This window comes from Columba livia, chromosome 19, assembly GCF_036013475.1.
Source record: "Columba livia isolate bColLiv1 breed racing homer chromosome 19, bColLiv1.pat.W.v2, whole genome shotgun sequence".
Classification (NCBI taxonomy): domain Eukaryota; kingdom Metazoa; phylum Chordata; class Aves; order Columbiformes; family Columbidae; genus Columba; species Columba livia.
This window is the reverse complement of record NC_088620.1, coordinates 3396993-3419908: the sequence shown is the minus strand read 5'-3', so window position 1 is coordinate 3419908 and position 22916 is coordinate 3396993. Positions and strand designations below refer to the sequence as shown.

Here is a 22916-nt window from a genome sequence, read left to right as displayed (position 1 = left end):
CCTTGCTACCTTCTGGCATCTTCAAGAGACTGGAAATATGGGACTGCATCCAGCTGTCTTCTCTGGGGCAAAATTCCTTTGGCTTCTGTGGGAGGTTTTACCCAAATAAGGACTGCAGGATCAGACCTGTTATTGTCACTGCAATTAACATTTAGATCCACATCTAACACGAACTGTTACAGGCTGGTTAGGGAGAAATTTAATTTGCTCTAAACAGCTTGATGGGAGAGGAGCGTGAAATGTCCTAGTTATGGTAATTTCATCTGTTAGAGTCTACAAAGGTGGATTTTTCAGCTGTGGGTCTGATAACCCTTGCATCTGCTGGAGCCATTGACCTGCATGGGCTTTGGCATCCTGAGGTTTGGGGCCAGGTCCCCGCGGGTGCTGGGTGTTGGGATCGGTCGTTTGTGCTGTCTGGTGGCCACGCTCAAAGCCGAACGGGCCCACACAGCGTGGGCTGTTGTGGCACCGATGACTCAGATCGCATTTGTGTGGTACAGGCAGGTGAGAGCCTGGACCTGCCCTGGCGAGGCATGGAGGAGTGTTGCCCCCAGATGTGTTTTCCTTTATCAGATGAGCTTTAAAGAAACTGATTTCTACCTTTTGCTGTCAGGGTTTGTATGCAGGTATGCACGAGATCTAGGATTTTTGCCCCGCCGACCCACTCTCAGAGACTTTGAACCTGCTTTTTCTAACAACCTCCAACTTTCTTTCATATCCTTATGTATTTTTTTTCCCCCTTCTCTCCCAGAAGTTAATGTAACTCAGCCATAAAAACTGACTTGGAGATGAAACTTGGCATTTAAGGTCCCAGGCTGGGAGCAAATGAAGTTACCAGTTATAAACACACACCAAAATCTGTTTGGACATGCTGAAATTACAGGAGCAGAGGATAAAAAGGATCCAAGATGTTTTATTTTGTTTTAACTCCTGCAACTTGCTGTGAGCGTCAGTTTGCAGCCTCTCGCCTGACGCAAGATGTGTCCTCTTGGTCGTTTTCTTCTTGTGATGATTAAAGCCGCTGAGCTGCAATGCATTTCTTGCTGTATCAGGATCCCGTGGGGTTCCCAGCTGTGTACCCCTCATCTAACCACCCAGAAGGAAAGGCAGGGTCTGTCCCCTGGCAGACACCCATAGAAGAGCAGGCAAAAGTTATATGAGAAATCAAGTTTTAGGGCCTTTCTGGGGCCTTTCCTGTGTGGTTTTAGATATTACAGTGACACATACGAGATAGAGTGATAAGTGCCTGCAGGTGATAGACGGGGATATGGCAATGAAAGATAAGAGGTGTCATTTTTATAGGAGGAGGTGCTAGATTGCTAATATTTATGACATGAGGGACTTTGCCAATTAAAAAATAAATCATGGCAGATAAGAGGCTCGGAAGCGCTCCACGGCTGGATGTGCCGCACAGCGAGATGATGGTTGGTGGTGGCAGCTTCTCCCATGTGTGTGGTATAAACCAGGACAGTGATGGGTGTCCTGGGCACTTCCATCTTCCCCTGAATTTCCCCCAAGCCCTCTCACCGTGGGAGAGCTGGGCTCTGCCGTGGGAGTTACCTGTGCCAGCAGAGACCCCCAGCATTGTCCCTGGTGTCATCCCGGGGCTCCTGTGTGACCCTGTCACTCCCCACCGTGTATGAGCAGCTGCGGCTGTGGACCGAGCCTGTTTGTTATGCACGTTATGGCCATCAAGAGTGAGGGTCGATAAGATGTTTAATATGCTTCATGCATAGTAGAGTCGCTTTGGTCCATCAAGTCGCTAATACACATTCTTACAAGGCTGAGTATCATTTATTACACCCGCAGGCATGCTGGGGAGGGGGGAGGCCGGGGCCCTGGGAAGCAGCCAGTGATGCTGGGGGGGTGGCACCCGCAGTGCTGAGGAGGTGAGAGTTTGCAGGCGAACCGCACACACACAGAGAGTTATTTGTTGTGCCTCATTTATGGGGAAAATTAAATAAATCGCGGCTTTGAACGATGGGCTGCAGTGTGACACAGCCCGGGGACAGCGAACAACACTGGGGGGTCTTGCTGGCTGCTGTGAGGCTGGGGACAGCTGAGGTTGCTCAGCATCACTCGGAGAGCACGTTACCCTCCACAGCGCTCCGCACCCCTTTAAAAAATAAACAACCAAAAAATTAATTTTATATTATAATTTTCTTTTCTTCCCCTTTCCCCACGGGTTAAAAATAACCGCGTTGTTATTCTCCCCGGCGGGCCGGGCGCGGGGCGGCGCTGCGCGGCGGGGCGGGCGGTCGCTGCGGGGCGGTCGCGGCGCTCGCTCCCCCCTTGCGCGGGCCCCGGCGCGGAGCCGATCGCGCCCAGCGCAGCCGAGCGGCGGAGTTACATTGTTGGGAGTTTGCAACAACTCCGCGGCCTCGTCTGCGCGCCCGGCGCTGCGCGGGGCCGCCGGTGCGGGGCTGCAGCCTTCCCCGCCTCCTCCTCCTCTCCCTCCTCCTCCTCCGCCCCTTGGGCGCTTTTTTTTTTCCGCCCCCTTCCCCCCCCCCCCCCCTCCCCCTTTCGCTTTGATTTCGCTCTCCTCCCCTCTGCGCGCCCTGCGTGTGTGTGTGTTTTTTCGCCGCCGATCACCACCAAGCCCCTTGGCATGAGTTAAGCACCAGCTATGGACACCAAACACTTCCTGCCACTGGGTGAGTTTTGTTCCGAAAAAGATTCTCCGTTCCTACGGCGGGGCGAGGTTGGGGGGGGGAGGAGGGAGGAAGGTGGTTAAATAAAATAAAATAAGCTCCCGACCTGCCCCCTCCTCCGCTTCCCCTTCCAGCTGCTCGCTCCGGGGAGGCAGCGGGCGGGGGATGCGCTGCGCCCCTTCCCCGGGGCGGGCGGGCGGCCCCGCGGGGAGAGTTGGTGTCAGCGCCGGGGAAAGTGCCGGGCGGGCCTGCCCCGCGTTCCCCGCTCCGGCCGCCTTATTGGACTTGTTATTTTTCTGTATTTTTTTTTCTTTATTTTATTTTTGCGAGGCGCAGCCGGGGGAGGGGGCGGCGGGTCCCGGGCCGGGCGAGCGGCTGGCGGCGCAAGCGGTATTTTCAAACGGGGCAGCGGGCACCCGGGCTCGGCCGGGAGAGCCCCCTCCCCGCCTGGGGCCCGTTCTGCGAGAGGGCTTGGCAGCTCGTAGCCTTTGCTCCCCCTCTTGCGTTGCTCTCTCGGCTATTTTGTTTTTTTAATTTTATTTAAAAATCATTTGTTTTTCCTCCCTCCCTGTCGGCACATGGGCGCGCAGGGGGGTGCGAAGCGCCCATGGGGACCCCAGTGCTGCGCCCACATCGTCCCTCGCTGGCAGCTCCCACAACCAGGCACAATTGGGATCCTTCTGCCTTTTTGTTTTCTTTCTTCTTTTTTTTTTTTTTTTTGTTTTCTCCTCCCCTTTTTAGTTATATTTTAAAACCCATTTCTAGCTGGAGTTTGCCATGGTTTGGGTGACTGAGTCAAGTCCTGGCTTGCAAGGGCGAATGCCTCCTCGCGTCTTGGTTTCAGGAGAAGCAATATTGCAGAGCTCGGTGTTCAGGGTGGAGGGAAGAAAAGTTTTTAGTCAAGTAACTGGGCGCCAAGTGCAGGCGAGGGGGAAGAGGGACAAATCCTGCCATCTCTGCCACTGCTCAGCATGGTGACGCGGGGGCTTCCAGCCTCCGGCCGAGCAAGCCCGTGGCCAGTGATAACATGTACGCCGCCTTCCTGGGGCTTTAAATCTGTGCACAACCTCTCCTAACTTGTGGTGGTGTGTTTCATTTCTTTTTATTTTTGAGGGGGGTGTTTTTTTCAATAATTGTAATATTAGTTGTTCCTTTTTAAGAGCAGAATAAATACAAACACCATCACAAGGTCCCCAGCTGGCCCTGGCCCCTCGGAGTGTTTTGGGACTGCTGTGGTCTGGGGGCTTTGGCAGGGAGAGCCCTTTGGGCTGGCTGGTCTTCATCTGGCATCTGCCTTCCCTCAGAATCATGGTGCACAGTGCCCCTCGTTGTTTCGGCTGTGGGGTGGGAGATGCTGCTGTTGGTTTGCCCGGGGTTGCTGCTGGGGCTAAAAACATCTCACCTGCAGCGTTCCCTCGGGAGCAGGTCCAGCTTTAGTCAAACCCGCTCCTGGGTTTAAATGCAGGTGTCAGGGATCATCACAAACACCCCCACCAAGGCAGAAAGTGTCGATCTCTTGCCACGGAGAAGTGTTTTAATCTTAGGGGTGGCTGTTGTGGGATTTACATTTCAGGTGATGCTCTTGTGGAAGACAGTCCAAACCTCTGATGATATGGGCAGTATCAGGCCCCTGTGCATATACTTAGATTTTCTTTCAGACCTGAGCTCTTAAGCTGTAGATGCTAAATAATGTGTTATTAGTCATGTTGACTTTGACAGGGGAGGAGAGGGGGGGTGTGTGTCACCTTGCTGCTGGCTCGGGTAAGGATTTTCATGCTGGTGCAAATGAAAAACAACTGATTTATCTGCTCATTTATAAACGTATGGGTGCGTATGGCGGGGAGAGGGTGGGTCTTGCAACATGCCGTGCAGCTCACTGCGAGCATCCAGAGGAAAAACAAGGCAGCCACCCCAGGACAGCAGTGACAAAGGGGGTTATAACTTCACATTGCTGGTTTAGGAGAAAATTCAGCTGCTTTTAGAGTGCGTGGTCTGAGTCTGGGTCTGCTGGGTGTTGTGCTCCCGTGGAAGTGACTCCTGAAGTTTATCCACTGGCCTTTGGACACTGATGGCTGGAAAACTCAGCTTTGGTTGTAAGGGCAGTGGGTTCTGAAGGTTTTGGAGGGGGAGATCTTGGTCCTGCTCTGAGCAGGGGAGGCAGGTTGAGCCTAAAAGTGTGTCAGCAGTTTGTGAAAGTGATGTGATCCTTGGGGAGTGTGAACAGAGACCTTCCCAGTGAAACCAGAGCAGAGCTGGTGGGGCCATGGGACCTCGGTGCTTTTTGGACCTGGGACCCGACTTTGCAGAGTGCCAGGGTGTTTTGCCAACCCTATCCCATGTCATGGTTGCGAGCTGGTCTTTGCAAGCCAAAGGGAAAAAAATAGCCAAGCTTGTAGGGTTTGTTTGCCTGCACACCAGTATGGGCCTGAATTGGGGAACAGCAGCAACTGGGGGCCAAAGTCAAGGTCCATTCCTGTGTGGCCCCATCAAAATCTCAGCTCAGTTGGGTCTAAAAGGCATAACCCGGTGGAGGTTTCTGGCCAAGTCCTGCCCGTGGTTAGACTCGGATAACCCCGCTGATGTCATGGGTGGAAGTGTGGCCAGCGCTGGGCACTTTTAATAGTAGTATCTCATTTTCCTGCTTGCCTTGGGAGCTGCCGGCAGATGCCAAGCAGAGGCTCCTTGTGAGGACAGCATGTCCCCGGGCATCTCCTGGGCTAGACACCGTCATCCTGTGGCACTGTCTTCTTGTCCCCATCCCGGGAAGACCTGCAGCCTGATCGCAGGGTCTGCGGGCAGTGGGGCTATTCACATCTGCCCCATCTCTGCCCGCATCTGCCCCATCTCTGCCTGCAAGCAGAGTGTGGATACCACCGCAGCGCTGGGTGAGGTTTATGAACATCGGGGTCTAGCAGGTGCTGTCTGGGGCTACAGATCTCCCTTTGCTAGGTTTGGAATGAGCGGGGATGTCTTGCTTTTGTCCATCTGGGTGGGGGCTGTGCTGTGCTGAGTTTTCAGGAGGAAGAAAATCAAGGAAAAGCTGTCACACAAGTGCTTTCTGAGGCTGGGGGGCTCCACATCTCCAACCTGGTGGGGTGCACGTGCCGAGAGCCAAGTTGGGGACTGATGTGCAAACTTGGTTCTTTGAGTAGCTGCTGTTCCCAAGGCTCTGACCATTGAAATCCCTTTATTGCTTCATTTCCTTCTTTGCCTATTCTCCCAAGAAGGTGGCAGCTCCTGGGGAGCAAAAAGGGAATGGTGAGCTCAGGGAGTGCTCCCTCGAGGCTCAGCTTCATGTGGGGGGAAGAAACAGTTAATGGGTGTCTGAGGCTGGTGCTTCCCTCCTGGAGGTCAGTTCACCGGGTTGCAACCTCTGCGAGTCCATCTTCCCACCCGTGCAGCCGTGCCAGGGGCGGCTGCAGCTGCTCAGGATGTGGGGTGAGAACTGGCCGTGCATGGAACACCTCCGAGAAAAACAGCAAAACAACCCCTTGTGTCCGGCTTGGAGGGGAGCAACCCAGAACGTGTGGTGGAAGAGAGCGTGGGAGCGTGAGCATCCATGAGGCATCTTCATCCCGTGTCCCCTGGCCTTGCCGTTGCACAAAACCCAGCGCACATTGGTGGGAGTTCATGTCTGTGTTGAGACATCAATTTTTCTTCCTTTAGCTTCAGAAATTTACAGCCGATATGAAAATCCATAGGGAGGAAAAATTCTGAAAGGTGCAGATAGTGTCACGGCTTGTCTGAGCATCCCTGCGAGGAAGGAGGATCCTCTGCCCCACATCTGGAAGATGCTCTGTGGGGCAGCCGGTGCTGCGCCAGAGAGGGGCTGCCTAGGACTAAAAGATCATCATGCCCTGGTCTCTTTTGCTGAAGCAGAGTGTAGGGCTTGACCTCTCCCAATTGACATATGCAAAACAAGTTGGGAAGGAATTTTTGCCTTTTTCAGAATCTGGGCTGTGACAGTTAAATAAATCCTCCGAGGGTCCATGAGTTTACTCCGTGTAGTCCTGCTGTGTTGGAGAGAGCGTTTGTGTTTCTCGTATTTAGGGCATTTTATTTATTTAAAAGAGAGCGGGGGAGAAAGCCACAGAATTTTAGTTATTCATTGCAAATATTATTATTGGCATTTTGCTCCTGTTGAAAAAAAAAAATCAAGGGGGAAATCAAAACATTTCACTGGAAAATACACCCTGGCTTTGTCCCACCCACATCTTGAAGGCAAAAATAAATATTTATTAAGAAATGGGTTAAAAACCTTTTTGTTGGAGTATTGTTTTCTGGGAGCAGAGGTGGATTCCCATGTGCCAGAGCCCAGCCACCCAGTTTATTATATATTTTTTTAATTATTTTAGCTTTTTTTCAAGATGGTTAAGAAAACAAACTATGGGTGCCGTGGGGCAGAGGCTTTGGGATGTGCTTTGGTTCTCCCTCTTGCCCAGGGTGCTTGTTCTGATGAGCATCCCAGTGTCTTTCTGGGGGGACCATGTGTGAGCAGGGTATTCCCCCGAGGCTGTCGGCTGCCTGAAATCACCAAATCATTCTTGCTATAAATATGCTGTTACCCCGCCGTGGGAGGTGGTGAGACGGCAAGAGGCGGCGGCCCTTGGTGAGGGGCTCGACCGGGGGTGATGGCGATGGAGCGGGGATGCTCAGGGGGTCCCTGCCCCCCGACCAGGCTCCTCTCTGCTGAGCTCGGCTGCCAAAGCCGGGGACACCTCAAACCAGAGCTGGATATTACAAGGAACTTTCCTGCGAGCTCGGTAACCTGATTGGGCTCTAATTAATCTTGTTCTCTGGCTCTGGTCCCCAGTGTGTCTCCTCATCATCACATCCCTTCGTGGGTGAAGGATCTGAGTCTGTCTTCCCTCGGCTGGAGCTGTGCAGGGATGCAGGGATACTTGGCTGATGCTGTGCAGGGATACTCGGCCAGTGCACCACAGGGATGCAGGGATGCTCGGCTGGTGCAGGATCCAACCCAGCAATTCCATAATTGCTTCCTAAAAGGCCCAGGTGGGCTCTCAAAGTCAGTCTAGCTCCAAAGCAACTGAGGCGGGGAGGGCAGTCTGGGTGGTTTTATTTTAATTGATTTTGTCAGGAGTTGCTGTATTTTATTACATTTAAAGACTAGACTCTGGAATAACTTTGAACGCTTTGACACGCACACAAAAAGCAGCTTTCTGACATTTTCCTCTTTGCTTGTCTTTTATTCTGTTTCTCCCCTCTCCTCCTCCTCAAAGGGAAGCGTGTGCCTGGAGGGAGGACGGGGAGGAGGGAGGAGCGCTTGTGTCTCTGCTCCAACATCAAGGCAGCGCGAAGCAGACGAAATAATATTGCAAATAAGGATTTAAAAAACCCTACAGAAGGATCCCCACACATGCCAGCCAGCTCAAACTGCTAGAAGATTTTTTTTCAGACAGAAGCAATTTAGCCTGGGAAAACGCTCTATTGTTGGGATGGAAACTGACTGTGAGAACTTGCCTTTTCTGTCAACGTTTTGCTTAGAAAATGCAAAGCAAAGAAAAGTCAGGGAAACAACCTGAGTTTTTATTTAGAGAAGACAGAGCATTTCAAAATGGAGGGTGTTTTCTGAGATAAACAGGGAACAATTCCCTTGCAAGAAAGGGAAGAAAGGGTTCAAATTAAGCCCAAATGCAGCTCCCCTCCTTTGAATTTTTGTTTAACGTGGAGTTAAAAAATAATCCTGTTCAAACAGACCACTCATAAGCATAAAATGCTTGAGTGTGGTGTGTGTTTTTTTCCTTTCTTTCTTTTATTGTGATCTACAATAAAAGTTCCAAGGTTGCACCTCGGGGCGGTGATTCTGATCCCAGCCCTGTTTGCGCCAGCTCCTGCCTCGGCACATCAAGCGGGGATGGATCTTGCCTTGAAAACTCAGAGTCTGCCCCGATGAGACAGATATGGGGTGGGAAACTGAGGCACGCGGGTGCGTCTCGGTGCCGGCGGAGCTGGGAACGGGGCCCGGAGCGAGGGCGGCGGGGCGGTTGTGAAACCTCGGCTGGGACAGCAGCTTCCAGCCCTGCGGATCAAATCCGGCTGGGATCTGAGCTCCGCGGGGCTCCCGGTGGCTTTGGAGGGTCTCAGCTCCTGGTAGCCAAAAAGAGCCCCAAGTTTGGCCTTGGAGCAAAGAAATTAGGTTTGCCTGTAAACCAGGTGCTGCCAAACCAGAAGAGGGAGAAACACCTTAAATATTTGTTTTATTGAGCATCGGGAGCAGGGGTCACGTCCGCTTTCTGCTCTAGTGGAAGATGGTTCTGTGGGCATTGCTCCTCATTTCAATCCTCTTTTTATTATTATATTTTGGATTAATCTCATGGTTTTGGTGGGCCCCGAGTGGAGGTCGCTGCTGTGTTTGGGTTGGGGTCTCGTCTGAGCCATGACCCCTTTCCCTGGCTTGTGTCGGATGTGAGAGCACTGCAGGGAAAAGAGATAAAAGGTGCAATACTGGTATTTGTGACCAATAAAATGGTAATGGGATTCCCATCTGGTTGTTACTTTTCATGGTCTCCTCTTTTGTGGAGTTTTGGCTTTCTTTAGGAAAAAATAAGGGGAGGGGGAGCTGAGGGCAGCGCTGGAACCCCCCGAGTTTTACAGCCCCTTGGCTCCTGGGGCAAATCCTTTGTGCTGGGGCTGCCAGGAGCGGATTAGGGAGGGATGTCCCGTCTCGTCTCAGCTGGTTGTGCAGCTCTGGGTGTGAAGGCAGAAACATTTGATTATTGTTTTTCCATTTTTGGGCTGACGAGTGAGTGCTGGAAAGTTTGGTGTGGTTTTTTTTTTTTTTTTTTTTAATGGGGGTTTGTATATATATATATATGTATTTTTTTTCTGTGAACTCTGTGGGCTGCTGTGAGACTATTTTGTTGTGGGCAGCGCGTCTCCTACATGCCCATTATTACGGAGTCGGAATGAAGCAATGGCCGGGGTGAAGCAAGAGCGGAAGGAGAAGCGCGGGAGAGCGGGTGCGGAGATCCGCCTGGAGATGCCGAGGTGACGAAGCGGGGAGCCGGGGTTGGCACAGGGTGCGATGGAGGAGGTTTGATCCGAGCGGGTGAGATGGTGAGCGATGGCAAAGGCACGAAGGAGCATAGAGCAGGGAGGTGCAGGAGCAGAGCTGGAGACGTTGCATTGAGCTGGGGATGATGTTTTGGCCACCCTGGGGGTGCAAGGAGTAGGTGACAGCACCTTGGCAGTGCTGCAGCATCCCTGCCCTGCACCCGAGGATGTGTGTGCAGGTGGTGGCCCTTGCAAAATAGGGAAAAATAAAACAGAGATGCCCTTTCCCCACTGACCATCCTTGCTGGGCTCCCTGTCTGCCCCACCTCATCTTTTGCTGCCCTGTTTGGGTAATATGAGTGGATTTATGAGGCTGGGGAAGCCGAATAGGAGCCATGCAGAGGAGCTGCGTCCTCTCACACCAGTGAGCAGATAAGTGTGTCCAAGGCGGGTTGTGCCAGAGATGCTCGTGCCGTGGTGGGAGATACGTGACCCCGTGTTGCTTCGCATCAGTGTTGTAGCTGCTTCTGGAGACCCCCCCCCAGCCACCCTGACCCACACCCGTGGGGCTGCTGCAGCCCGGGGGGTGCTGGGTGGGGTACCCGGGGCTACAAGCAGAGGTCCCTGCGAGGGACCGGGCAACTTGAGCAAGTTGAAAAGCGCCTTCTTGGAGCTCCGCACCTGCGTGGCCAGCCCTCCCTTTTGACCTGCACTTGTTCAAGTGTGACTTTCAATTGATCATAAAAATCCAGCGTGATTCACCGCGCTTCTGCCCTCCAGCCTGCCGGGCTCCGTCTCTCCACATTCACTTAGCGTGAGAGAGCAAATTGCCCTCCAGTTCATCCTCTCCGTTCTTAATGGGGAGCCGTTGCTTTCTGGATCTGCTCCCCCCCATGCACTCTTTGAATTATGATACGTTAGAGGTGGTGGCTTAGCATTTTAATTTAATTTTCTCTCTCTCTTTTCTTTTTTTCTAATTTATTTATTAAGAAAACCCATTTCAATGCAAGCTCCCAAACATCAGGGTGGGGAGGGAGGTGCAGCTCCCTGCTCCATCCCAGCACAGACCCCGTGTGCGTGCGTGTGGCTCACAGACAGTGAAATTGCACCCTAGAGTTATAAAGCAATTGTCTAGCTCAGCAGCAGAATGAGCATGAAATGGTGCAGAAAGCAACTAAATAAAATTGGGTAAGGCAGATGCATGGAAATAATGACATCTCTATACCATAGTCAGGCACACTCGCTCCTTTGCGCACACGCAGATAAACTTTTATAACAGACTTTGCATTTATTTTCCCAGGAAACTCTGCTGAAATGGAGCGTTAGTGTGGTGTGAACCCCCGCACCCCCTCTCCCGTGTTTCTGGGGCCATCGTGATGTGCATCGCCTCCCCTGCTGCTCCCCCCATTCCCTTTTTTGTTTTCAGGGCAGGATTTTTATGCTCAGCCAAACACCAAAACGATAACCTTTGCGACTTCGTTTTCCTCGGGCTGTGGCTGCCGAGCTGGGGGGTGCGGCGCGCGGGTGGCTCCTGGGGGTGACCTGCCGCCTCCCTTGCAAATGGGACAACAAGATGCTTTCCTGGCTTGCTCTTGCTTTGGGCTTTTCTCTTTATTCCTCTGTGGATGGTGGCAGCGGTAAGGATGGGCTGTTGCGCGGAGATTTAGGACATGAGAGCAGGGATGGAACCCCCAGGTCCGTGCATTGGCTGTGTCCCCGCATCCCTTCTCCCTGGCGATGGCTGGTGGTACCGCGTCCACCCTCCGTATTTTTCTGGCTGCAGTTTAAAAGCCCCCGAAATTTGGAACCTGAAGAATTGTTCAGAGGGCTTGGGGCTGAGCTGGTTGTGGATCCTTTCCCTCTCTCTGTAAGGAAAATTGAGTCCATCCTTTGCGCCGCTGTGCTGGAGCCTGCGGCTCACGGCCCAGCACCTTTACAGCAAAACCTCCGTCTCTGATTTTTCCTTTGCTGGGACGTCTCCCTGGGGTCCCAGATTAGCCGCTCCGGTGCTTTTCCTTCTGCCTCCCCGTCCGTCACACACAGACCAGCGCGGATCCCACGGGTGGCCGGGAGCTGCGTGTTGGCTGCACAGCGCGACACCGAGCCCGGCAGCATGGGACATGTGCATGTTCCTCTGCTCACTGCCTGCGAAAACCCATCTCTGGAGGGAGGCAGAGGAGGAGGTTTCCCTGCAGAGATTGCTCTGTCTCCGGGCAGATGGATGCCAAGGCCCTGCCAGCACTTTTGCTGGTGCGGAGCCACAGCAGCGGAGCAGAGAGCAGGGAAGTGCGCGCAGGCAAAAAATCAGTGCGAAGGCATAAATCAGGGCGAGAGTGAAAGGTTAAAGAAATCCAGAGGAAGTGGAGAGATGTGCGTGATGGAAAGGGGTTTCCTGTACCTACATGGGCCACCCAGGCTCCCTTCCTGTCAGGATAAACCTGCTGAAGCCAAAACTTTCTGCACCCCTAAGCAAATTATGGTCTGCTGGATGGGCACACTGTGAGCAAGCCGTGTCAGCCGCTGTGTTAATACTTTGTGCTTTACAGTGTGCTCTCCCTGGGTGTCTGTGCTGGTATTTATAGGATGGCTGGGCACTTGGCTGTTTGACTGTGTGGGATGGAGCTCGGGGAGGGCAGGATGTGATAACTGGTGGTGGAAGCTGTGCTGCAGCCCTAAATTCCACATCATCTTCGCTGCCTTCCTCCCTGGGCTGGTTTTATGCTGGTGAGGCTGCCCTGTGCTCCTCGTCAGGGACCGGACATCAGAGGTGGCTCTGGGAAGAGTTAAGGCTCCTGGGACAATTACCTGCAGGCCCCCCATTTAAGCACTTAGGAAGGCTTAGCTGTGATCCCTGCCAGAGATAGAGTGGCCCCCGGCCAGCTGATACCTATTGTTTGCAAATGTCAGAGACTTTATCTAAACAGCGGTTCAGGTCTGGGGCTTGCTGGGAGCAGGAATCCCAGATGGGCAGGGGGGCTGATACTGTGCAGGGACTCGCTGATGAGATACACGGCAAGGCAGCACCGAGTTACACCCCGCCAGCAGGTTTCTCTGCTGCTCATAGGGTTGGCAGATACAGATTTAGTTCGTTAGGTTTTTTTGCCTAAGTTTCGAGTTGTATTTTGGTAGCAGTGCTGCTGTTTCCTGCAGCATCGGGGGCTTTGCCTCGGTACAGCTCTGCCTGGGGGTTTCACCCTCCTCTCTCGAGGGGGAAAAAAAAGGTAGTTCCCGTGTGGCAAGTTGCTCCCTCTTCGTGTCCCACCTGTAGGGCAGGTTTAGGCTGTGGAAATCAGAGGCCATCGGTCACCACGGGGTTCGTTTGGCTTGGGTGCTCGGTTTTCTCATCTTTGTTGTTTTTCCGCCTGCACCGTGATTGCCGAGGGGCGTTCGGTGCCGCTCCCCGCGGGCAGCTCGACCGGGTGTGATGCCATGGGAGCCGAGGCTGGGCGGGCACACAAAACCATGTCTGGCTTCTCCAGCGAGGTTTCACAGCCTCTAGGTGTGTGCAGGCAATGTTGCAGGGCAGGGATTTCTTGCAGCAAGCCCTGGGTGGCAGATAACAGCACCGTTCCCATCTAAAGCCCCCACCTACGCAAATGGGGAGGCTCCTTCTCTCTGTGCACCTTCCCAAAACCCTGTGGCAGCACAGGAGGTGCGGGGATGAGCCGAGCATCCTCCCAGGACTCTTTCTCGGAGTGGTGGCATTTGCTCCCAGATGCTTCCCCGGCTGCCATGGGGTCCAGCCGGGTGTAGCTCAGCTGTGCTCTGGTGTCGGGGGAGCCCAGAAGCTCTTTTTAAGGATTCACGAGCAGGTGGGCTCCAGGATACGACCAAAGCTCATCCCCGAGAGCAGAGGGCTGCTCCCAGTCCTGCTCGAAATGTTGGGACCTCAAACCAGCCCTTTGGAGGGAGGAGAGCGTGTGTCAGGGCAGAAAAATGCCTGTGTGGATTGGGGTCCTTGCCGGGGGGAAGGGGTGAGTGTGGGGCCGGTGGTGCTGGGTGCGGGAGGTGCCCGTGGGGCAGGAGCAGCCGGTCCTGCCAGTTCTCCCCCACGCAGGGCCGGGCGCTGGGACATCCACCGAGCTGCAGTCGGGCTGAGGGCTGATCTCGGGTCCCTCTCTGCCACCGCTTCCCCAGGTGTCCTTGTGCAAGGTTCGGTTGTCCCTTGGCTCCCAGCTGGGTGACAGGGTAACGCTCTTCCTTGCCTGGTCCTGGTGGCTTGATTGCAAATCTTTGGGATCAGAGGCTCTGTGCTGAGGAAGGCGCCCAGAGAGCCTGGGAATAAAAGCTTGCTTTGCATGGGAAGGGAAGGCAAAGCCCACGTGCTCCATAATTGAACGCATCTTTATGAATTAACAAGGTAGAAGTGACTCTACCAAAAAACCCCAACTCAGTACATTGGCCTACTCCTATAATTGTCAGTGGGGAAATCATGGGCACGTGAGGGCTTGCAAGTGAGCGATTAAATCTGCAGTTTTATATCAAAAACCAGAGGAAATGAGGCTCCCAATGCTGCCTGGCCCCACACTGGGGATTGTGGGCAACCCTTTGGCAGAGGAGCCTCTGGGTGCTGTGGCTGGTATGGACCCCTGAGTGCTGGCGGGATCAGCAGCATGGTATTGATTTCATCGAACGGGTTCAAGATCACATCAGCTTAACTAAGGACTGAGATTGACCTGGGGTGATTTGCTGACTTTATTATTAAGACGATAATGTGACTGGGCTGGGGGAGAGGGATCTTGTCGTTCCCATCTCTGTGTAGTGGGATGGCTCAAGGAAGGACTGACATCTTTTCCAAATATTCACTGTGCCTTTTGCTGTGAAGGGGTAAAATCCTGAATGTACCTTGAAGGAGCATTAGGAGAAGGGCTTTCCATCCCAGCTCTTGGCCATGTCAGTAGCTGCAGAAGAGGAGTATTATAAGGACCTATTCATCATTGCAATTATTTTATTAAGAGTACACAGTGTGCTTGGGAGCTGGAAGAGATGGAGCTTTGGGATGTTTTCAGCATTATAAATACTGGTTGGTTACATCACCCAGCTTTTAAAAAATGGTATGTGGAGTCCTGGTGAAAGAGGATTTGCAGACAACCTTGGCGAGGAGAGCTGGGTGTCTGTTCCCAGCAGGGAGGGCAGTGCGACTTCTGCCCTCGCATCTCCCTTGGGACCAATGGGGACAGAAATCTTGGGACTTGGGGGGAAATTTGTGCCTGGTTTGAGCTTGAGATGGATGAAACAGCTCCCTGGGGGCACCCAAATTGTCACAGGAGGTGGGTTAGCTCCTCTGGCAGAAACACGATGGCACGCCGCTGCTCCTCACTTTGCAAATATTCCACGTAACCTCAAGCTAACAAAACCCAAAATCCTGCTCTGAGGCCAGTTCTGCAGTTTTCTGTCCGGTGTGTGGCCCTGCACGTTTTGCCGGGGCTGTCTGCCTCGGTGGCACCTTGTCCTGCCGCCGTGGCGGCGGGTCCCGTGGCGAGCTGGCACCTCCGTCCGCCTTATCACACCCGCGCTCCGGGGCTAAAGTCCACAATGGGAAAATGCCCGGTGGACTTTTAACTGACGTCCTCAGGAGAGCCCAGCTTAGAAACTTTTAACTGTTTCGTGGCGATCTCCGCTGGAAAACAAAGAGGGAATTGGGGAGAGGGTCCCTGCGGTGGGGGTTCACTTGTGACCGTGCAGGCGGGTGATGGGTTTGTCACTGCATGTCCCCACTGCTCCGCTGGCTTTGCTGTCATACCCAGCTCTGCCATATACTGTGGGCCCCCCAAAATGCGGCTTTGGGCATTAGAGGCTGCGGCAGGGTCACCCGACTGTCCTGGGGACAGCTCTCGGTGTCCCTGCCCTCCTCCCCGCGCTCTCCCTCCTGCTGCGTGGCCTGAAAGATGAACCCTGTTTGCCGGCGAGGGGTTGGGCATCGCTCTGCAGCATCCATATCAATGGGAACCTTCATCTGAAGCTTGAAAGGAGACTTGGCTGCTTTTCTTTTCTGTCCTGTATTCTGGTTTTGCCTTCCGCAACAGGCACCTGGGTGCCCGGAGGGGGTTATTTCAGCATCTTCATCCTTATTCCTCTTGCCCTTTCCCCTGCTTTTGTTTTGCCTTTTCTGAAGTTTTTTTTTCCTGTAAATTGTGAATCTCATTCGCTCTGGGTGGGTCTGCAGACCCACTCACTACTGGCCCAGCGCTCAAGCGGGGAATATCGATGCTTTCCCATCACTCCAGCAAAACCAAACAGCCGCCTTCCATGTGTCACGGGCGATTGATCTGTCTGCAGCGGGGACAGGGACAGTGTGTGCTCAGTACCAGGGCTTTGCAGGGAAGAAATCAGTGCAAGCAGTGGCAGTGCAGGATTTGTGCCTGTTAAGCCCAGCTTAGCGTGGGATGCCATGCCTGGCAGTCCCTGAGGCACGAGCGGTGCCCTCAGTGGAAGGGATTCCCGGGTGAGAAATTCCTGCTGTGGAAGCCTTTATTACCGGGCAGAGCTAGGTTTGCTTTGTTTATCATCCATTTACTTGGTTTTGGAGACATGCCCGGATTTCTCCAATTTTCTGTGTGTGGATGTGTGATTTATTGGGATTCAGGGCTTTTTTTTTTCTGCTTTAATTTCACTTCCTCAAACTGACAGGCCGTTTGAACAAACTTCTTTTGGATGATTTCCTCTATAGTTTTAAAGGGACGCCTAAAAATAAAGAGAAAAAGTTGCAGTATGGTTGACAATTATAAAAAACACCCAGTCTGCCGCTGTGACAAACCCCAGCCTTGAATTTGGTAATGACGAGAGCTCAAAGGGTGAAAAACCAGCATGATTTCACTTTTGGGTACTTAGAGTTTTTGACAGCACTTCAGGGCTTACTGGCTTCTCTCGTTTGGCTACAGAGCCGATCGTGCCGCGATCCCGCGCAGTTAGGTGTGTTTTTAGCTCTCTGCATGCGAGTGGTCCATTAAAATAGCTGTGCGTGTCTAAACCTTTGCCAGCTCCCAAGCGTTGGTTTCCTCTTTTTGGCGTGATCTGTTCCACAGCAGTCAGGAAGAGCTGGGGGGCGGGGGGGGAATCCATTTAAGTAACACTGGAAAATGTAATTGCAGCCTCCAGAGAATGGGGAGCAGGTAGGCAAGGGCAGAGCACCTGTAGCTGCCTTGAGCTGGGTTTGCTGCTTTTGTTCTGCCGGGGTTTTTACAAGCTGGGATTTCACAAGGGCGACGTGGCTTTCGAAATAACTAAGCCGGGGTTTTGCCTGGGCGTTCTCCAGGTGCGTTCTGGTGATGCCGCCCATGGCACGGGGAGGTGGTTGGGGACCCCCGGCGCCGTTGGGATGGTGCTGGGGTGCAGGCAGGGACCCCGGGAGCTGCTCTGTCTGCCTGTCCTGCTCACGATGCCTGTCAGCAGAGAGATTGAGATGAAGGAAAACTTCCTTTCCAAGCTATAAAAGCATGAGAGGGAGAGAGAGATTTCCCCCAGGGATCAGCAGTGATAAAAAGCATCTCTTTTGAAAAGCAATGAGGGAAAAGAAGTGTGTCTAATCCTCCTGGAGAAGAAAGGGAGAACATCGCTCTGCCGTGAGTGTGCGGGGGCTGGAGGGACCCCGGTGTGGACGCCGTGACCGGCGCTCCTGTGCGGCCAGATCCTGCCTGGCACTGGGTGACACAGGGAAGAAGCCAGATCCTCTGTGCAGGAGCAGAGATGGTTTTTTATTGCACGGGATCCGGGCAGGTGGGCTTGGAGAAGCTCCTGGGATCCCGCCTGTGGGGCTGGCTGTGCTGGCACGCAGGGTGCGGGCAGCAGTGTGAGGTTTAGGGGGGCTGGGGAGGTGCTCTGGTGCCATCCCCACATTTCTCAGTCTTTGCAGAAGAGCTGTGTTGGCATCCTGCATGGGAGAGACACGCACAGATTTTCTTTCCCATTTTACCCTTGGCCTCAGGGGCTGGAAAAGTCTGGAAAGGGGAGATGCAGCCCCCAGCGAGGAGGGATGCTTTTTGCTGGGACAGGTATCCACAGTGCTACTGCAACCCTTGACGGGTTTTCCCGGTGGTACAGGGGTGTGCAGCTGGCCTGGCTGGCTGTGCCCACAGCCATCTTTCCTCTCCTGGCACAACCACGTCACCATTTCCTCGGTGACAACCTGCAGCGTCCAGGCTCATCACAGGAGTTGCTCTGTCACCCCGTCAGCGCCGGGGCGGTGGTGGCTCTGCTGCTGGTCCCGTGCTCGCAAAGTCCAAGCTAAGGCTGCCTCAATGTCTTTATTGCCATTGTGGTTGATGATTTATTTTGAGCAGCATCCGCCCTCTCTCGTGACTTGATTAAAAAATAAAGCTAACAGCAGCGTGGCTACTGTGAGCCAGGGGGTCCCTTCCCTGACCCCTGTGGGGGTCCCAGCTCATCCCCAAGCTGTGCGGATTGGGGACAGGCAAAAGGGCTGCTCTGGTTGGGGGGCTTGCAGGAAAACATGCTGGGGATGGCAGGGTTGCAGTGACTGGGAGAGCAGCTTGGCTGGGGACAGAGGGGTGGGCATTAGGGTGGGAGCAGGGTTGCACAGACATGGGGTGACTGTCCCGCTCCTGGGGACCCACCGCCTCCCCCATCAGTGGGACTGAGGCTCCTTTCATAGACTGTAGAGATTCATCTGCTTGTGAACAATTATCTGTGTCTCCTTGAACCGAATAGTGATAATCCACAGGCAGGAAAGTCCTCATTATCCTGGGATTAATGAATGTATGTTTAAAAAAACAACAAAAAAAACCCTGAAACCACCACCCTGCAAAGGAAGACCTTCAGGAAGAAATGGGTGATGGGGTGGTGGCTCTTGCCACAGCCTCACTGCTGCTTTGGTGCCCAGGGAGGAAAATAAAGCTGAGATCAGGGCATACTCGCTGACTGCATCGCCTGGTCGGCAGTGGCTCGATCCCCATCCCAGGGACATGTTCTGGGCTTCCCCAGCATCCTTGCCTCGGGACGTGCTCGCTGCGCTTCTTGGTAAAGGATTTTGGAGAGATTGTCAGCATTTTGCTGTCAGAGAAGCATGTTGTGTTGTGCAGGCGAGCACAGAGCATCCTCGTGTGCTGGGACGCGTTAGATGGTGCCTGTCATGTCATGTCATGGTGTCACCTGCTGCCCGTCTGCTGCTCTTGGTGATAGCGGGAAAGCAGGGCTGAGATTTTTAAGACCATCCTGGGATGTTATGGCTGATAAGGTCGGTGTGGGGAGTTGATGCCTTGGCCCTTGGGGAGGGCTCTGGCAGAGCCCACAGCCCTTTGCTTGTGTGCGGAGGGAACGAGTGACTCATGAACCCCTCTCAGAGAAAAGGGGAGCAGGAAATTAGCTCACGGCTCTTGTGAAAGAGAGAAGCCGGCTCAATACCTATAATTAAAGCAGGTGTCAAGGAATGAAGTGCAAATTCCTCAGCGGGCATCTCACGGGGAGGGAAAGCAGCGCCTGCCAGCTGACCCGAAAGTGGCATCTCCGCCCTGGTGCCCGGTCCGTGAGGACCAGGCGTGAGCCCCCTGCTCCCATCCCTCCCTGCACTGATGAACTGATGCAGATGGCAAGGCCACATGTGTCATGTTCCTGTCCTGTCCCCAGGAAGGGGGACATGAAGGAACCAGCCATGGGGAGCTGCGGGAATGTGCTTTGTGGGAACGGTGGATGCGCCCTGGGCAGAAATGCTCCTGGGGAGCGCATGGGGCTTTTCGGGTAGGGTCCCTGGGCATAGAGCTGGGGAGAGGCAGCGGTACAGAGCCAGGAGAGGGGGATTTGGGGTACTGCTTTGGGAACTGCAGGAGGCAGCGTCTGTGATAGGGTGGGATGGCCTTGGGGGGACATGTGGGTCCCCACCGGTGTTGGAGGAGGCACATGGGGACCTGTCCTGCTGGGGTGCCCGCAACGCTGTTTCTGTGTCACCTCGAGGGCTTTATTCCCCTAAAGTGCTTGCGTTGTCCCCCAGCATGCCTTTGAAGGGAAGGGAAACTGAGGCACGGGGAGAATGTTGTGTGTTTGTTTTGCGGGAGTGCTGAGCGCAGGCGCGGTGGCTCCCGGCTCTCGCCCCGGTCCCTCGTGTTCCAGCCGCTCCTACCTGCCATCCCTGGGCGGGTGCCAGGAGCACCCAGCGAGTGGTGGGGTCCCTATGGTTGTCCCCTGGTGCAGCGCCCCTGCTCGGTCCCTGCGGCTATGAGCCTCTTCCCAGCAAATGTCAAATCTGCTGAGCAGATGGAAAAAAAGAAAGAAAGGAAAAAAAAAAAACCCCAACAAACACCAACCCAATAATATGAGGAAGAAATGCTGGTGTGTCCTGGGTGGATTAGTCGAGACTCCTCGCTGGATTCCTCCGAAGGGAGGTGCTCGCGCTGGAAGCCGGCCACCAGCAGGGCTTGCTGCATTTTTCCTGGATTCTCTTACCATTTGGGGACTGAACTTTTGTCTGAAAAATATGTATTTTTAACTTGGTTGTGTCTGAAGTTTGTCTCAGATTCGGGCTGCTCAGCTTTCTCCTGGCCCAGCATGTACTGAGGTGGATGCGCTGGGAGGTGATGGCCAAATCCTGCATCCCAGCCCGGCCTGGGAGGAGGAAGTGAGAGAAGGAAAAGTTTGTTCTGACGCAAAAAAAACACCAAAACAATTTCAGAGGTTGTGTCCTGCTTGGCCCCATTGTCCTGACACACATAGCAGGAGCATGGAGCGCAACGGTACTGGTACATCCGAGGCCAGAAGCAGCAATGATGGCAAGACATTGGCAAGAAAATCTGGGGTTAAGTTAGTTAGGGGAAAAATAAAGAAAATGGGATAAATATCTCAGAAAGGCTTGTAGCCCCCAGCACACAGGACTGACAGACCCAGATACACTATTGCCTTGGAAACAGCCATTGAAGTGTGTGATATTTCTGTCTCCAGGTGCTCGTTTCCCTCCCAGCTGTGGAGCTGGTGCGGGGCACCGGCACTGCTGGCGTCCATGTGCTGCAGCCCGGGGAGCCGGAGCTGTGCCTTCACTAAGCCTGGCTTAGCCTGGTAAAGTGATAACAGAGCTGCTGAGGATCGCACCGAGCTCACCAGCTCCTTCGGGCAGGGATGAGGCCCATGAGGTGCAGTGGGTTCTTTGTTTATTGTAGGGTTGCCGGACACAGCGTGGCTCTGCAGGGCTGCTTGCTCGCTTCCCCCGCTCGGGGACTGAGCTTGCCCAAGCCAGCAGGACAATCCGGCCTGTGTTTTCATAATAAAAACAAATAAAACAAACCCATACCCAGTGTTATTTACTATACGCGCTCGGAAAGAGTTGAGCTGAATATTGTTTCCTCGCTGAGTTTTTCCCTTTGTCGCTCACACACGAGTTTGTTGTTGTTGGCTGCTCCAAAGCCGCAGTCTCGTGTGCCGGGCTGCTGCCCGGGGAGCCGGTGTGGGGAGGCTGGTCCCGCGGTGTTCGTTTGGGTTTTGCTCCATGGCACATGCGGGTTTGTTCCTGGAAAGCCGATCGAGGAGGGTGGCGACTGTGGGGTGTTTTTGGGAAAGGAAGAGATGCTGCCGCTCGTGGGACTTGCCACCGGCACAGCAGGGATCTGGTTTGGATGAAATAAAATGCTGGGCTTTTCTGCAGATCTCTGGCAGGGCACGGCAGGTGGTTTTCCAACAGAGACCAGTGGTGTTTGCTGGTTGTTGCCTGCAGCATCCATCCCTGAGGGGCTGCACCGTGGTCCAGCGGCATCACTCCTGTGCAGGGTCTGAGACCTGGAAGTGCCTGGCAGGACAGGCAGGGGTTGTGGTTTCTGGGATGGAGCAGCTCTGGCTCCCAACTCCCACCCATTGCTTTGAGCAAGCGGTGCCCTGAGGATGGAGAGGGGAGATGCGGCTGCAGGGATGCAGCTGCAGCAGTTTGCACTGCATCAGCTGGGCGGTTAGTGCGGTCTCTGGTGCTGGCTGCTCCCCCAGGGAGGGGCATCACTTATTTGGGAGGGGAGATGTCTGTGGATATATGCACACAAGGAGAGAGCACGGATGTCCACACTCGCCTTGTTGGCAGATTTTCGCTCTGCTACTTTCTTGCGGGCACCAGCCCAGCTGGGGACACTGAGGGGAGGGATGTGCGTTGGGTGTGGGACGTGATGAGGTGCAGGGGAAGGTGCGCCCCTCCCCTTGTGCCGAGCTGTGGACAGACACGTTCATATGGGAAGCATATGGCAGGTAATGCAGTGCCAGATGGGTATTTACTTCCATTTCCCGGGCCCCGATGGGCCCGTGCAGCTCTGCACACGCAGCCAGGCAGTGCTCAGCGATGTGGCTGAACCCCCATGGGGGACATCCTGGAACGTCCCCTGGGAGCACAGTGAGGGGAAGCTGGGCAGGGTGACAGCGGCACGGCTCGCCAGCCTTGTGCAGAAGTGCCCCGCAGAGCACAGGCATCACTGCCTGGGCACCAGCGCAGCGAGCTGTGCAAGGGCTCTGCATGCACAGAGCCAGGGCATGGCTTAAAGCTGGGCTTAGGAGGTCAAAATCTAGCTAATGAGTTAATGGCAATTAACTCCAGGGCACTTTACAAATATAAACTAATTGTTTAGCTACGAGCGAGGTCCGTACAATTACCCCACCTTACAGATTGAGGCACTGAGGTGTGGAGGAGCCATGCACCAGCAGTCGAGGTGCATTAGCATCAGGGCTGTGACTGAAGCCGGGGGCTAATGCTGCTCCTGTTGGCGTGGTGAACAATCACCTGGGATTTCAGGCATGGCAGGGTCAGATCCCAGTGTAAGCTCCTATCTGTTTTTCTGGGGAAGCAAACTGCACCCCATGGACTTTGGAGCTGGAGCATCTCTCTGCCTGCTCCATTACCGCATGTGTTTTGGGGGGAGGCAGCCGTAGCCATGATGCTCTCGGTAACCACCGCCCACACAGGTGATCTCGTGTCTGTTGGCTTTTCACTGTGGTCCCCAGAAGCAGCGGCGTCTGAACAGCATCTGTGGTGTGTACAGGTTTTGCAGAGGAAGAGGGAATCTCCCAGGGCTGGGGCTCCGTGCTGGGTATCAGTAGGTGGGCAGCAGGGTTTGTGCAGGTATAGCCTCTGGACAGAATGGTTTGGCCCTCATGTGCTTATTGTTTGTTTGTTTATTTACTTATTTTAGTGGCCTGAGAAGCTTGGAGAAGTGTTGCAAACGGCAACTTATTTTGTTGGCTGTTGGGGGAAGGGAAAGGATTACATCTCAGAAGCCCATTGTGCGAGCAGAACTAATTTTAGGCTTCTGATCTTAAAATAGAAGAAAGGAAAGAGCA

General features: G+C 53.9%; 1 protein-coding gene across 1 annotated transcript in view; it reads left to right on the top strand.

The window, feature by feature from the left end:
- The first annotated feature begins 2307 nt into the window (after positions 1-2307).
- RXRA (retinoid X receptor alpha) overlaps positions 2308-22916 on the top strand; it is a 103804-nt gene continuing 83195 nt past the window's right edge. Inside the window, exon 1 of the mRNA XM_065035650.1 lies at positions 2308-2654. Coding sequence (XP_064891722.1) covers positions 2627-2654 — 28 coding nt within the window. The 5' untranslated portion in view covers positions 2308-2626. The remainder of the gene's footprint in view (positions 2655-22916) is intronic.